Genomic DNA, 15,192 nt, shown 5'->3' on the forward strand with positions numbered 1-15,192 from the left:
AGACGTAGGAGGGGCCCGGACAGGAGTCAACCCACAGAGCCTAGTCCCTCCACATGCTAGAATTGTGCGTCCCAGTTCCGGCAGAGTAGTTCTGGAGTGGTTCCAACGGATTGTGCACGTGGCCCTGGTCTTTCCCTAGTGGGTCTGATCGAGTGTAGCTACTGGGACGTAAGTCGGGACTTGATCACCCCGGCTGGGTCACCCGAGTGAGGGGTAGCCTATGATGTCCGCAAGACCCAAAACCCTGATGACCTATCACTGAAGATAGAAAGGAAAACTGTCTAGGCCTGGCCTATAAGAAAATAATTACTCCTAGTCCTAACTAAAAGTCCCCTAACCAAATGAAAAACAAATCCTATATCCTAACCTAACAGAAACTACCAAACACCCCTATGTGAGGGAAAGTAGAGTTTATCATTAAATGAGTAAATACAATCTATCTATAAATGCATCATGTCTCTGTCTGTCTGTCTGTCTACGGCTGTAATGCACGTAACTCGAGAACCGTTCGCCCCACCGACTTCAAATTCGATTCGTTCCACACCCTCACAGGGAGTGCAGAACTGCCACAAAAGGCCTCTGCCCGGGCTCTGGACAGGGCCCCTGCCCAGGCTCCATATATGGAGCTGGCCTGTTCTGACATCACAACAACTCCATATTGGGCATGCCTGACACAGAACTCCATATGAATAAAGGACACAGAGAGACAGATACAGAAATGTCCATATATAGGCAAATAAATGATACGTAGCTTGCAGAGTTTAATAGTTCAGTCAGATGTACTCGAGCGGCTTCATGCTATGCTCAAGGGCGCATATATATACTAGAGGGGTAACCCCTCTAGTATATAACCCCTCAGGGGTTAATACACTGCATTACGATGTGGGTCATACGCTGATGTGGCAGTCAGCTGACCAATTGGGCGGGGTATTTAAGATCACCTAGACTGCATGCATTCTTCCTACCTTCCTTTATTATGCACTGGTGTGTTTGGTCCCACCGCTACCCCAGCACCACCTACCCAGCTCTGTTATTTCTGTTCCCTGTGGGGGGAGGGGTGTTATTGTATATCTATATCCCTGCTCTTAATGTTTAATGATGGTGTTTAATTGTGCCGAGCAGGGAGAAAATGTAGCAAAGCCGAACAACAAGATAAATTATATGCACAATTGTATTTCCATTCTAGACTATAATAAACATTGGTTAATAATCTATTCATGAGTTATCTGACTGGGACTTGGGCTCTGACTGTGGAAAATAACAAATGCTAAAGGTTACTTAATAAGGACTCAGAATTAACGAAAACCAAAAACAACCAAGGTGTAACTTACTCAAACTGAAGGCAAACTAACTTAAGAATATAACTATCAAAGCAAACAAAAGAAAAAGCAGCATGGGTGGAGGACAATAGGGTCTCTGCTGCAGATTTTAGCTGTCCATCCCCATAAGAGTCAGGACAAAATGAAGACTTTATAGGAAGCAGGGCCATTGCCCAGCCAATGGGAACCAGGGCGTGGATGGGAAGGGCAAATGAGGAAGAAGGGGCAGGTCCAGTGGGAACCTGTCAATTTACAGCCAACTGTTTTGTTTTCAATCACCTGCGTTACTCTGCCAGTCACCAGCACCACACTCATTCTCCAACACTCTCCATTCATGTCCATTCATGACCTTATATAAAACACAAAAAGAAAACAATGTAACACAGACCACAAATTATACACACATTACAATTTATCACACTTATTCCCAAATTAACTAAATTCAATAGGCTAAAAAAGGACATGTTTCTATACATTTATACGTTTATTCTGCATATTGTTCTTATTGCTTATTGCCTTCCTGCTTGGTCCCGCCCTATCGCTGCTTACAGCTATATATTTTCCCCCCTTTTTTACAGGTGCCAGTTTCAAATTGCAGCCGTCCGTAGGTGCTCTTTGAGAGTGGTTTTGAAGGAGTCATGCAGATTCAAATTTCTTAATGGCTGTTGGTAGGGCGTTCGACATGTTTGTGGCATAGGAGCTAAATTAATTTAATCCCTTGTTTGAGCCGAATGTGGGTTGCACGTGGTTTGTTGAACTCCTTCTGGTGTTGTGAGTATGGACTTTGTTGACATTAAGGACGTATTTAGACGGGTATAAGGGTATCTTGGTGGTGTAGCGAATCTTGTAGACCAGGCCGATTGCAAGATGCTGTACTCTGTCGTCAACCCTTAGGCTTAGGGCCTAAGCCATTCCAGCCTATCAAAATGGGCAGAGGTGAGTTTTGGGAATGAGGCCTAGTAGTAGCCTGACCAATTTGTTTTGGGAAGTTTGGAGCATTGTTTTAAGGCAGGGGTTTTCAACCGAGTATGAACCAGGGACCACCACCCTGACTGAGAATCAACCTGGGGACCACCACCCTGACTGAGAATTAACCTGGGGACCACCAACCTGACTGAGAATCAACCTGGGGACCACCACCCTGACTGAGAATCAACCTGGGGACCACCACCCTGACTGAGAATTAACCTGGGGACCACCACCCTGACTGAGAATCAACCTGGGGACCACCACCCTGACTGAGAATCAACCTGGGGACCACCACTCTGACTGAGATTCAACCTGGGGACCATTGTTGTGTTGGGAGGGGGGATATGGTCATGGTGTGGGGGGAAGAAATTAACCTTCCATATTAAACTCATGTTGCTGTTCATTGTAACTTATTATAATGAGTAAGCAGACACTTGCGATTGATTATGGGCACAGTTCCTTGTAATGGTGACTCAACCAGGCAATCCGGTATGGTTTCCCTTGAGAATCTTCACTTTCCTACATTACTAAATGCATGGTCAGGGACCACACCTTCACGGACCACCAGTGGTCCACGGACCACCTGTTGAAAACCCATGTTTTAAGGGCCTTTAAGGTGCTGTCATCAATGATTCGCAAAGCAACTCCTTGCGACATGTAACTTGCATTTGCAACTACTTGCAATTACCCAATGGCAGTTGCAAGTCGACTGACCTTAAAACGGTTTTGTTGCAAGGAGTTGCATTGACACGGTACCCACCAATGATTTGCGACGAAACTCCTTGCAACATGCAAGTTAAGTTGCATTGACGTGGACTGGTCTTTAGGTCATATGTTTTGTGGCTCATAATAGATGTCTTATTGTAGTCACAATTAATGCTTTAGATATGAACCATGGTTTTATTTAAAATGTTTTACCTTTCCAGTCGGTTGATTACGCTTTTTCATTCACTTTCATTGATCACATCTTTACATATTTTGACTTTGTAGAAAATGTATAAATAGCCTAATACACTGTGAAATATTGCACAAAAATGTTCATGTTTTGTGTTTACACATTTGACATGATAGAAAATGCACAAATATCAAACAATGGGTAAAATATCACAATATTACATTTTTTAAAACTTGTTTTATTAATCCCTAGGCCTATAAAAAAGTAGGGATGTTATGTTAAATAAAATATATTTAAGGGACCGAAGGGACTTCTTGGTCTCTTATTAAGGGACCAAGCCTGAAGGGACTTCTTGGTACCTTATTGTATTTGTCTGTTTTTTAAGGGACCAAGCCTGAAGGGACTTCTTGGTTCCTTATTATAGGCTATTTGTCTGTTTTTAAATTCCTCTCCGCCAAAAATAGCAGTTCTGGCTGAACAGTCACCCGTGCAGTCGGTTTTTGCATATGGTAGAAGGCCATGCCAATAAACGGTGAGGAGGACGCAAAGCCCATGACCATTGGCCAAAGAGTGGCACTACTATAGCACTCAATTTAAAATGCAAAGTTTGAACAGGCATAGCTCATGAACCGTTTGACTATCAGCAATAAAACTTTGATACACAGATGCATCTACTCATGCCGACCGACTTTCGTGACTTCTGACTTTTGACCTTTCACTGAGACATCTCAGGGTCGGGTAGACACAGTAATAGTCATGATCACAGATCCCATTCCCATATATCAAATATATGAAGGGATATATATCAAATATATACATAAACATGAATACAGGATATAGCCCATCATAAATAGAATACATATATAATATACATCTCCTATAAACATTTCTAGGTCTAACCATTTCACAGGGCATTCTCAAACCAAAAGGAAATAACTGAAAGCTGAACTGCTGGTCATCCCATATAGTACACAAATAAACTGGAACAAGCATTTGACACAAAGCACATCGGCAGTGCAGTGAGTCCATGATGAGGTGATGAACAAACAGTTGATGTTCCATAGCGTTTCTGACTCACGTTTGCTCTTGGACGCACACAGTTCCGAGGGTGGAGAGAGATGGTATTCTGGAGGGCGGTGGACAAGAAGCTGGTGTGTTGATCTAGCATACATGAATGAATGAGTGCAGCTAGTCCTACTTGTAGCCTCCCACACCTGTGTGCAGTGAGCAAGCTGCCAGCCACTCAGCCTTGATTGCTTGATTGAATTGATTGGCAGTGAGTCTCCATGGGCCTTTTGACATTTACAGTATGGATAATGCCAAATAGCACTGAATGTTTGGGGTACAGCTGCAATACTGCTGGGTGACCTCTGTCGCACTGTTGAGCAGCCTAAGAGGGCTTATTGCTTGGTCCCGTCTTATCGCTGCTTGCATATATATATACTAGAATTTCGCGGGCCTTCGGCCCGCTCATCCTAGCGGCGCGCAGCGCAAATTGGAGGAAGGAAATTGTGAGAGGTAGACAAAGTCACAACATTTAAAATGTTGGTCTCAGTGTATTTTTTATGGAGTCTGAGTGTATTTGTAGGAAAGAATTGTCATGGCTGGTTCTTGCCTTGACAAACATTCGGAGCAGGAGACGTGCGAAAGATGAACAATATATGATTTATTAAATAATAGGCCTATATAAGGAACTAAAAAGAACTGCAGTACTTAACATAACAAATTATATGGAATGTGTAGTCAGTGAGTCAGTGGTGTAGGTGTAGTGTATGGATGTGTGATACATGGTGTGGTGCATGTGTGGATGGAAAGAACAATGAAACATAAAGGAACGGAGGCATGGAGGCTAATGAAGGGAGTGGAGGCAGCAGGTGTGGCTCCTCTGGATCTCTCTTCTCAACTGGGATGAGTGTGGTATTTATGGCCTCTGGGAGACACCGGGCCCAGGTGCTCTCCCATCAGCCATCGGGCCAATGCCCTACCCAGGCTCACCTACAGGATGAAAGTTAGGCAATAGGCAGGCACATCCACTACTCAGTATGTGTGTGGGGTATCACACTCCCCCCCCCCCCCTTAAAGTCGTGGTCCCAATAGGAACCATGACTGTCCATTTATCCTACATACATTTACTATACATGAAATGAATTAACATGTTACATTTTACAATTAAGTGCACTATATTCATCAAATGTATACCTACGGTTAATTAACGAAAATGTCCCACTAATCAAAAGATTTTACATTTTACAATGAAGTGCACTATATCATTTTTAACATGTTGTTAAAGGAACAATTATATTGGGCAGCTGATCCAGAGGAGGGCGTGGAGGAGTGGGGTGATGTGGAAGGGGTGTTTCTGGTTCCAGAGATTGTCATGGTTGAGCTTGTAGAAAAGGAGACAGAAAAGTTTGTCAGTAGAGCCTGCATAATGGGAGAAACATGTCCACCAGGGCAGACGTGAAACAAAGGATAGTGATTTGTTTGATCATAATCATGTTCAGGTTAGCATCAGTTTTATATTATTCAGAAATGACATGTGTAGAAATGACATATGTAGCAATGCAACAGCCTTACGTGAATGGGGATTGTAGGGCCAGGAAGCACAGCGCGAAGCAAGGCTTGAAAAACCACATTGGTAGTATGATGTTCCGGCTGTCTTTCTTTCTGCTTTATGGCATAGGTGAGAGCTTCTGTGGGAGCAAAGGTTGACAAAGTCAAAACATGTAAAATGTTGGTCTCAGTGTATTTTTAATGGAGTCTGAGTGTATTTGTAGGAAAGAATGTTAATGTTAACAGTGAACGCAGTTGTTGTGGAAAGGCCAACTTAGTAAAGGAACACTTATATTGGCCAGCTGATCCAGAGGAGGGCGTGGAGGAGTGGGGTGATGTGGAAGGGGTGTTTCTGGTTCCAGAGATTGTCATGGTTGAGCCTGTAGAAAAGGAGACACAGATAAGGGATGACTGAAGCACAAAATGTGAGTGTTAATGTTAACAGTGAATAGTAAAAGAAGCTGCAGTTTTGGTCAGTAGAGCCTGCATAATGGGAGAAACATGTCCACCAGGGCAGACGTGAAACAAAGGATAGTGATTTGTTTGATCCTAATGATCTTCAGGTTAGCAGCAGTTTTATATTATTCAGAAATGACATGTGTAGAAATGACATATGTAGCAATGCAACAGCCTTACCTCAATGGGGATTGTAGGGCCAGGAAGCACAGCGCGAAGCAAGGCTTGAAAAACCACATTGGTAGTATGATGTTCTGGCTGTCCTTCTTTCTGCTTTATGGCATACGTGAGAGTTTCTGGGTTACCCGTCCTTGAGCTGGCAACATAAAGCTGTCCGTGAGTGAAGACAGGGGACGAAAGCCAGACCCCCACTCTTGTAAGTGTGTGTCCTTGGGATTTGTTGATGGTGGTGGCAAAAGCGGTGCGGACTGGAAACTGCCGTCTGGCCCACACAAAGTAGGAATGTTAATGTTGAGGATCAGCAATGAACTTGATTCTAGGGATCAGGACTTCCTTTTGTGTGGCTGCAATTTTGCATAGCAGCAGTTTGTAATCAACATGTTAAATTGTACAATTAAGTGCACTATATTCATCAAATGTATACCTGAGGTTAATTAACGAAACTGTTCTACTAACCAAAATATTTTACATTTTACAATCAAGTGCACTATGTCATTTTTAACATGTTAGATACACTACTACAATACTTCAAAGTGTAAAACACCCTTAGAGCCCTGGCCTTGCAACACGTGGACCCTCCTCCCCCCCCAACAGTGAACACAGTTGTTGTGGAAAGGCCAACTTAGTAAAGGAACAATTATATTGGGCAGCTGATCCAGAGGAGGGCGTGGAGGAGTGGGGTGATGTGGAAGGGGTGTTTCTGGTTCCAGAGATTGTCATGGTTGAGCCTGTAGAAAAGGAGACACAGAAAAGTTTTGGTCAGTAGAGCCTGCATAATGGGAGAAACATGTCCACCAGGGCAGACGTGAAACAAAGGATAGTGATTTGTTTGATCATAATGATCTTCAGGTTAGCAGCAGTTTTATATTATGTGTAGAAATGACATATGTAGCAATGCAACAGCCTTACCTCAATGGGGATTGTAGGGCCAGGAAGCACAGCGCGAAGCAAGGCTTGAAAAACCACATTGGTAGTATGATGTTCTGGCTGTCCTTCTTTTTGCTTTATGGCATAGGTGAGAGCTTCTGGGTTACCCGTCCTTGAGCTGGCAACATAAAGCTGTCCGTGAGTGAAGACAGGGGACGAAAGCCAGACCCCCACTCTTGTAAGTGTCTGTCCTTGGGATTTGTTGATGGTGGTGGCAAAAACGGTGCGGACTGGAAACTGCCGTCTGGCCCACTCAAAGTAGGAATGTTGAGTATCAGAAATGAACTTGATTCTAGGGATCAGGACTTCCTTTTGTGTGGCTGCAATTTTGCACAGCAGCAGTTTGTTGTTGAGGGTTCTCAGGAAAAACAGTTTGGTGCCATTGCAGAGTCTGAAGTGTGATTTATAGACAATTAAAGGAGTTCAGTGTAAACAATGTTGTCAGTTTTGCCCTCATCATTATTGTCTATTAAAACTTTGACAGCACTGGCTTTCTTTCCCCTAGAGAAGGCTGTGTACAGTTGGCCATGTGCGAACACAGGCTGAGGCAAGTAGATGCCAACTCTGTCATTTTCCTGGCCCTGACCTTTATTTATGGTAACGGCGAAAGCTAACCTGACAGGGAATTGTCGTCTGATGAAGGTAAAGGGAAACTCCTCACCTCTGTCATAGTGCGGGATCCTTGGAAGGAAGATTCTTTCACCTCTGTTTGTCCCTAGTGCAATTTCACACTCAAGTACTTTGTCCATCATCTGCACCAGCACCATTCTGGTGCCGTTCTTGAGAGTGCGGTCGCGACCTGATTGCAAGTTTCTTAGCAGCATGACAGGAGCTCCTAGTTTGAGCTTCAGGTTATGGTCAGGGATTCCAGAGGGTGTTAGTGAGTTGAGGAATTCTATAGGCAGAGAATCCTTGTAGTTGTCCTCTTTAACTGAGTCAGCTGAAAAGTAGATTTTCTCTTGTCCAGGGAACTCAGCTAAGCACCTGTTGTTGATTTCGCGTATGTCCTTGTTTAATGGAGTGTATACAGTGCCTTTAAGAAGGTTGTCTTTGTGGACACAGCCATTGTGCAGGTCAGGAAAGGTGTTTGAAATGAGAGTATCCATATCCTTTACCAAGTGCTGTGGTGGAATGTGGACTTGAATGGCAGTATCTCCATGTGTGATTTTGTCTTCCCCCAAGTCCAGGAGGTAGTTGGCAAACTCCCTCTCAGCTATGTCAGTCCTCATGTTGAAGTGTAGTTTGTGTTCTTTCATGAGAGGATAGAGTGGAGACATTTGGATGCAAGCTCTAACAATTTGGGCTCTGCTTGCTCTCTTGATAACGGGGAGTGTCTGCCTAGGGTCTCCACCTAACAGGACAGTTTTGCCACCCCAAGGTTGGTCAGAATGCATCAGGTCCCTCAGTGTTCTTTCCACGCACTCTACATTGAAGCGGTTAACACTGAAGATCTCGTCCCAAATGATTATGCTGCTTTCTTTGATTAGCTTAGCCAGGGAGGACTCAGCTTTTATGGCACAGACGGAGTCTTCAAAGATAGGGATTGGTATTTTAAATCTTGAATGAGCTGTCCTGCCACCCTCAAGGTTCTGAGCAGCTAAGCCTGTGCTGCCAACACACAGCACAATGCCATTCTGTGCTCTAATGTTGGCTGCAATGACCTTAAATGTAAAGGTTTTGCCATAGCCTGCTGGGGAGTTGAGAATGAATTGTCTTGTGATGGTGTCCTCTTTTGGTGCATTCACTGCCTGATAAACCGCCTGGCAGAGTGCCATCTGTTCCACATTCAGTAGAGGACTAAGCAGCTGTACAATTTCTTCTTGTTGTGTGTTGTTGAATCTTTCTGATGTGAAAATTTGTGTCAGCTTTTCCTGCTCAGTTAGTGGTGTTGGCTGTGGCATGTCCGTGTAGTTGGATAGACGATTTCCCATTTGTGAGAGCTCATCATCCAGTGCAAGTAGTACCTGGTTGTGGATAAATGCCTTGTCTACTGCATCTGTAGGGCACATCTGTGCAGTGGCTTCTGCATGGAGGAAGTCATCACTGAGCTTTTCGAAGAATTCTTCAAAGAGGTGTTTGGGCTGTGATGGGTGACAGTATTGGAGGATGATAGCAAAGGTTTCTCTGAGTTTTCTTGAGGATGCATAACTTGAGACTTCATGCATGGCAGTGATCCATTCTCCATCGTCCTCCAGCAAGCCCATGGCTCGTGCTGTGTCTTTGAAAGTTGTGTAGTGGTTGCCCTCATACACTTTAAGGTCGTCATAGCTTGTTGGTCCCCTGATATGAGCCAGGAGCATTTTTAAGTAGAATCTTTCTCCCTGGAGTACTGATACATTGGACATCCTTCCTATTGTCGTTGGAGTGTGCGTGTGCGTGGATGTTGGAGATCTTTCCTTCCACATGTGGCTGTTTGAATTCCAAGTGTAGTGTTCTGGGATGTCCATGTACAGATGTTGCCTTGCGTGATGGTCACTGACATTTAGCTGGAAGAAGGCCAGTAATGTAGTGGGTTTGGCTGCTGTCAGGGCCTCCTGTGCATGGCCTTCTGTGAAGATGACATTTTGTTGGCCTTCTGTGTGGATAGCGAGACTGAAGACAGCAGGGACTCTGTGCTGGATTTTGTACTCCATTGTTCTCCAGTGTGCGTCATGAGCATCAATTGTCCTGGCATTGATGAATCTGGAAATCTCATCCTTATCTTCAATGGTGACAGTGCCAACATCAACTCCCTTATGGATGTACTTGTAGAGGTACTTGATGGTGTGAAAGGAGCCGACAAATTCAACATTAATGTGGCACTTGTACTTCAGAAGGACCCAGGGGTTGTAAGGCACGACCCATCTGCTGTCGAAGGTAAAGCCGTGCTTGCTAGCAGTGTGACCGTTGATGGGTCTTCTGTACTCTGGGTAGCCATGGCCATTGTGAGGTAGGCGAGTTTCATCACAGTATGCTTTAGGGAATTTCTTGGTACAGATGCCATTGACCATGCAGGGGCTGTTGGGGTTGACTGTTCCACAGGGTCCATGCAGCATTGTTTGAGACACCAGCTCATACAGCTGTGGCTCTGTCTGTGGGTTGGGTATGTCTGCCCTAATGATGTGATCGATGTCATCAACACTCAAGGTCTCATGTAGGAGTAGGAGGATGTGAGCGTGTTTCAGTCCTCTCAACTGTCCCTCAATGGTGTGTACTCTAGCCTTCATGTTCCCAAAGACACCCAACTTAATGTCTTTGAGGAGGTTATCCAAGAACCATTTGAAAACTTTGTTAACAATGTCTGGTCTGTCATTGGGCTGCTGTCCTGGAAAGAGGTTTTGCAGAACACCGTCACTCCGTGGGTTTGCAGTCATGGTGATGAATAAGTCAAAGTTCTTGTATCTGGCTGCTATTGCAAGGGCATCAAGATAGTGCTTGTACAGGTATCTGGGGCTCCCAGTGTGGCTAGCTGGAAGAATGATGCGTTGACCAATGTGGGCAGCCTCAGTCTGTCCTGGCTGGGTTTGTTGAGTAGCCAGGATGTCAGACAGACCTGAATACTGATGTACCCTGTATTTGTCTTGCAGTTCCTTCCTCCTGTAGAAGATCATCCGGCAGCTTTCTATCTTGCTGTACTGATCGCAAAAGTACTCTTGGCCAAGTCTCCCCGACCTCAGTAGAGTGTTGAAGGAGGTAGTTCTGGGATGCATGTGGAATCGGAAGAATTCTTGAAGGCTGACTTTTTGTGTGGTTGAAGTTGCATGAACTTTCATAATGTGATTATCAATGCTGTAGCCGGCATCTCCATGTGGCAAGATTATGGGATAGGCGGTTGGATCATACATAGGATGGAGTGCATTGATTCGTGTTGTTTGTCTCTGATTAGGTGCATTAGCTGCAGTTCTGTAGAGTACAACATCCCTCGGCTGTGTTTGTTCCCCGGGTGCCAGAATAACCACATTAGTCACATCTGGATTAAGATGACGTTTGTGTGCTCCCTGTGAGCTTTTGGCCTTGAACACAATGGTGAAGTCCTCACTTGGGTTGAGGTTGAACATTTCCGCTCCGCTCTTAAAGGACCTGACTAAAGGATTAACTGTTTTCAGGGCATCCTGAATCAAGGTCAAAGTGTCTTCCCTAACTCCATCTCCCCTTGCGTGATGAAGGCGGTTCTTAATTTCATTGTCTTGGTCATAGACAAAGATTTGTGAGTATTTGGGTTTGTGTGTGTTGTCAGGAAAGACTGCTGAGGGAGTGAGGTGGTACATCTGGCCACTCATCTTGAATGGTTGTGGGCCACGTCCTCTGAAGTTCATTTTCGTGCCAGACACAGACTTAGAAGCCATAGAAACCAAGCCATTGTACTGTCTGATGTTGTCAAAGAACTCCCTTGACTGTGGTGACGTTCTGGCAAACAGAGATGTTAGTGCAGGAGGTGGGTCCATGAATGGTTTGAGTTGAATTTGGCCATAACGGCAACAGGCACTGAAGGTTTTTTTTCCAACAGGACCTTTTGACGTCTCCCAGGGGAACATGAGAGCATGGCATGAAATGCAGACCGAGTCCATCCTAGGTGTCTGTAATGGATTGCTGTGTGTAAGTAGTTGAGGTGGTGTCCAGGCTTTTCGGAAGTGTGTTGTCTTTTGTCTGGTCATGCGTGATTGTGGTTCTGTGAAGGTAGATAGGAGAGTATTAATGAGTTATTAGAAGTGATGAGAGTTGTGAAATGTATGCATGTTAGGTCATGGAGTGAATGGTTATCAGCAAAAGTGCAGTACAGGGGTAATGGGAGAAGATGAGTAGTTAGTTACCTGTGGCCAGAGGCGTTTCCAATGAGCGGGTGTGTGTCGTTGTGTGGTGGCTGGCCTCATGATGCTGAGCTGTAAAGGTAGTGGTGAAATGTAAATATTGTGTTGTTAGAAGTAATGATAAACTGCAAGTGTAGGTCATCAATGGAAGAAGTGTTATTTAATGATGGTGTTGTTGCATTAAAGTGACACACACACACACACACACACACACACACACACACACACACACACACACGTATGTTGATAAAATGGAGAATAGGAAAGTGCATGCAAGCACAGAAAGATAACAATGCACGGGCTTGAAAACTATTAAACACAGACAGAAGTTGTCAGAAGCACACACATGCAACATGTTATGAACGTGTGATTACCTGTTTCTGGTGCTGTTGCGTGAGTGGAACGCTTCCGTTTGGCGTTGCGTGTATCTGCTGAAAGTGATGTGCGTTTTTTTCGTGGTCTGATGTGTGTTTCTGGGGGTGATGTGGTAGTTGTCCTGTCCTCATGGCTGGGAGCTGAGATGGTAGGGGAGAAACGTAAATTGTATGTAGTTATGAGAGCTAATGTTATCATCTGTGGTGCAATAGTTATGTAATAATGCTGCTGTGCATTAATGCAGTCAATTTAAATATTTGTGAAGTTGGTAAAGCACACACATGCAACATGTTATGAACGTGTGATTACCTGTTTCTGGTGCTGTTGCGTGAGTGGAACGCTTCCGTTTGGCGTTGCGTGTATCTGCTGAAAGTGATGTGCGTTTTCTTTGTGGTCTGATGTGTGTTTCTGGGGGTGATGTGGTAGTTGTCCTGTCCTCATGGCTGGGAGCTGAGATGGTAGGGGAGAAACGTAAATTGTATGTTGTTATGATAGCTAATGTTATCATCTGTGGTGCAATAGTTATGTAATAATGCTGCTGTTGCATTAATGCAGTCAATGTAAATATTTGTGAAGTTGGTACTACCATGTGGGTAATGATATTAGTGTGTAGTTACCTGTGGCCAGAGGCGTTTCCAATGAACAGGTATGTGTCCGTGTTTGGTGGCTGTCGTCATGCTGCTGTGCTGAGATGGTAGATGAAAAATGTAGATATTGGGTTATGAGAAGTAATGATAAACTGTATGTCAGTAAAATGTGTTATTGCAGAATGTCAGTAGTGCATACATAATGTAACATAGATGTGTACACACACACACACACACGCGCACACTGAGCAGGGGGGAGGTGTCACTCTCTGTGTGTCACACGCACACACAGAGCAATGCAATGGGCTGTATAGGAATGAGAAAGCAATAAGCATACATTGACATTGGCAAAGCTGAAGGTGAAATAATGGCATCCCCATGCATCAAATGTCTGTTGTGTAGAAATTCTGAATGTCCATGTAATCTGTGTTTCTGTGGTAAGGCTGCTCCAATTAATTGATGAGTCGTTATGGAGTTGCTGAGTGATTGGCAACTAATGTAGTGATAGATTAATTGAATGGGCCTGAATATATCTGTGTAGGCTGCAACAATGATTTCATAAAGCGTAGTTTAAAATAGTTTTGAACAGGCAACTAATGTAGTGATAGATTAATTGAATGGGCCTGAATAGATAGATAGATAGATTTCTTGATTTTTGTGTCATGCACCAAAGGCGTCCAGCCCACATGGGCTTACAGGACACACCATGTCATTGCATTCAATATTGCATTGTGTACAATAAACAGATATGTTTTGTTGATATTCCCTTTTTTTTTTGTTACACAAACAAAACATTCTGCCTTATTTCCCACGCCCTGCATAAAAAGTCTGGCAAAGCAAAAGTACCTTTCCTAAAACAAAATTCCAGTTTTTCATAGTCCTCCAACCAGAAAAAGTCTGCAAATGTGTTAATGCTTCATATAATGGGCAGTAAAACAAAAGATGATAGATTGAACAGGCAACTAATGTAGTGATAGATTAATTGAATGGGCCTGAATAGATCTGTGTAGGCTGCAACAATTGGCGTGCTTTGTGTGAATGGCTGTGGTGAGGTTCACTGTAACTTTTTAGACATTCCACAGCGCCAGCGCCATGGGGGAGGGAGGAGGGGCACACACACACACACACACACACACACTGGGGCCAGCGTGTAGGCATAGTGTACTGTAGTAAATATATATGTGAGGCTGCAACTAACGATTAATTTCATAATCGGTTCATCGGCCGATTATTTAAACGATGAATCGATTCATCGGATTATGGCACCTTTTTGCAATTACTTAAAAAAATTAGCTTCAAGTTATTTTAGGCATGTTGTAACTAACAATAAAGATAATAAAAATGAATACTCCTTCAAAATTAATATGTTACCCCCTTTTTTATCCAATTTGATTTCATTGCCACTCCTACTTGTAATGATACTGTAATCTGTAATGTTGACCGTGTATAGCTGACTGTCTTTCTTTCCATTTCTATCTCTGGGACCCCAATTTTTATATTTTAATTTCTATTGTAAAATCAATTTTGAGTCCATTTGGTTCCATTTGTCTGTCACTGTGACTTCTGTCCCCACGCTGTGTTCTTAACTTCTTTAACAGGTCGCTCGTATTTCTTTATGTAAGATAAAGAATCCGATGAACACGGAGAGCCAAAGAGGACTTGTTGTTGCTGTTCCTCATGTTAGCGATAGCTGCTAAAGCTATCAACAGTAAACACAACCTTGCTAGGCTAGCAAGCTAACGTTGCAACAGGATCGTTGCGGTGTGTGTGTGGGGGGGGGGGGGGGGGGGGGGGGGAGACTGAAGTTGTGAGAGACTCAGAGAGAGAGGGGTAGAATAGATGCGGAGCACTCTGGTCACGTTCAAGACAATCTTGTGTTGTGTTTATACGACCCGTTGCATATTGTTCGTTCAGCCTAGTGCCGTTACTGAACGGTAAAAAGAAAGCAGCTTTATGTTGCATTTTAATGTTGGAAAACACCCGCGATAATAATCGCTAAGATAATTCGTTGGCAACGAATTCAATTATCGATTTTAATCGATTTAATCGATTCGTTGTTGCAGCCAATTGCGATGTATGGATAAATGAAATTATTAAGAACGCAACATTGAGAAGCATGCAACATGCTGTGTGATTACCTGTTT

The 15,192-nt window shown here is 43.8% G+C and overlaps 1 protein-coding gene and 1 long non-coding RNA gene across 2 annotated transcripts; both read right to left on the reverse strand.

Annotated features, from left to right (window-relative positions):
• Positions 1-5,253: 5,253 nt before the first annotated feature.
• On the reverse strand, positions 5,254-9,112 carry LOC308329639. The gene is made up of 4 exons (XR_013965418.1): positions 7,282-9,112; positions 6,373-7,100; positions 5,761-6,116; positions 5,254-5,569 (listed from the first exon to the last, which is right to left on the reverse strand). It is a non-coding gene; the product is annotated as an uncharacterized lncRNA (long non-coding RNA).
• Positions 9,113-10,862: 1,750 nt separating this feature from the next.
• LOC308329376 (uncharacterized protein) lies at positions 10,863-14,068 on the reverse strand. The gene is made up of 5 exons (XM_080783644.1): positions 13,079-14,068; positions 12,771-12,911; positions 12,461-12,601; positions 12,090-12,158; positions 10,863-11,947 (listed from the first exon to the last, which is right to left on the reverse strand). The coding sequence occupies exons 1-5, from the start codon at positions 13,136-13,138 to the stop codon at positions 11,930-11,932; spliced, it is 429 nt and encodes a 142-aa protein (XP_080639770.1). The 5' UTR covers positions 13,139-14,068; the 3' UTR covers positions 10,863-11,929.
• Positions 14,069-15,192: the final 1,124 nt, after the last annotated feature.

This window comes from Protomyctophum bolini, assembly GCF_963924005.1.
Source record: "Protomyctophum bolini genome assembly, chromosome: 15".
NCBI lineage: Eukaryota > Metazoa > Chordata > Actinopteri > Myctophiformes > Myctophidae > Protomyctophum > Protomyctophum bolini.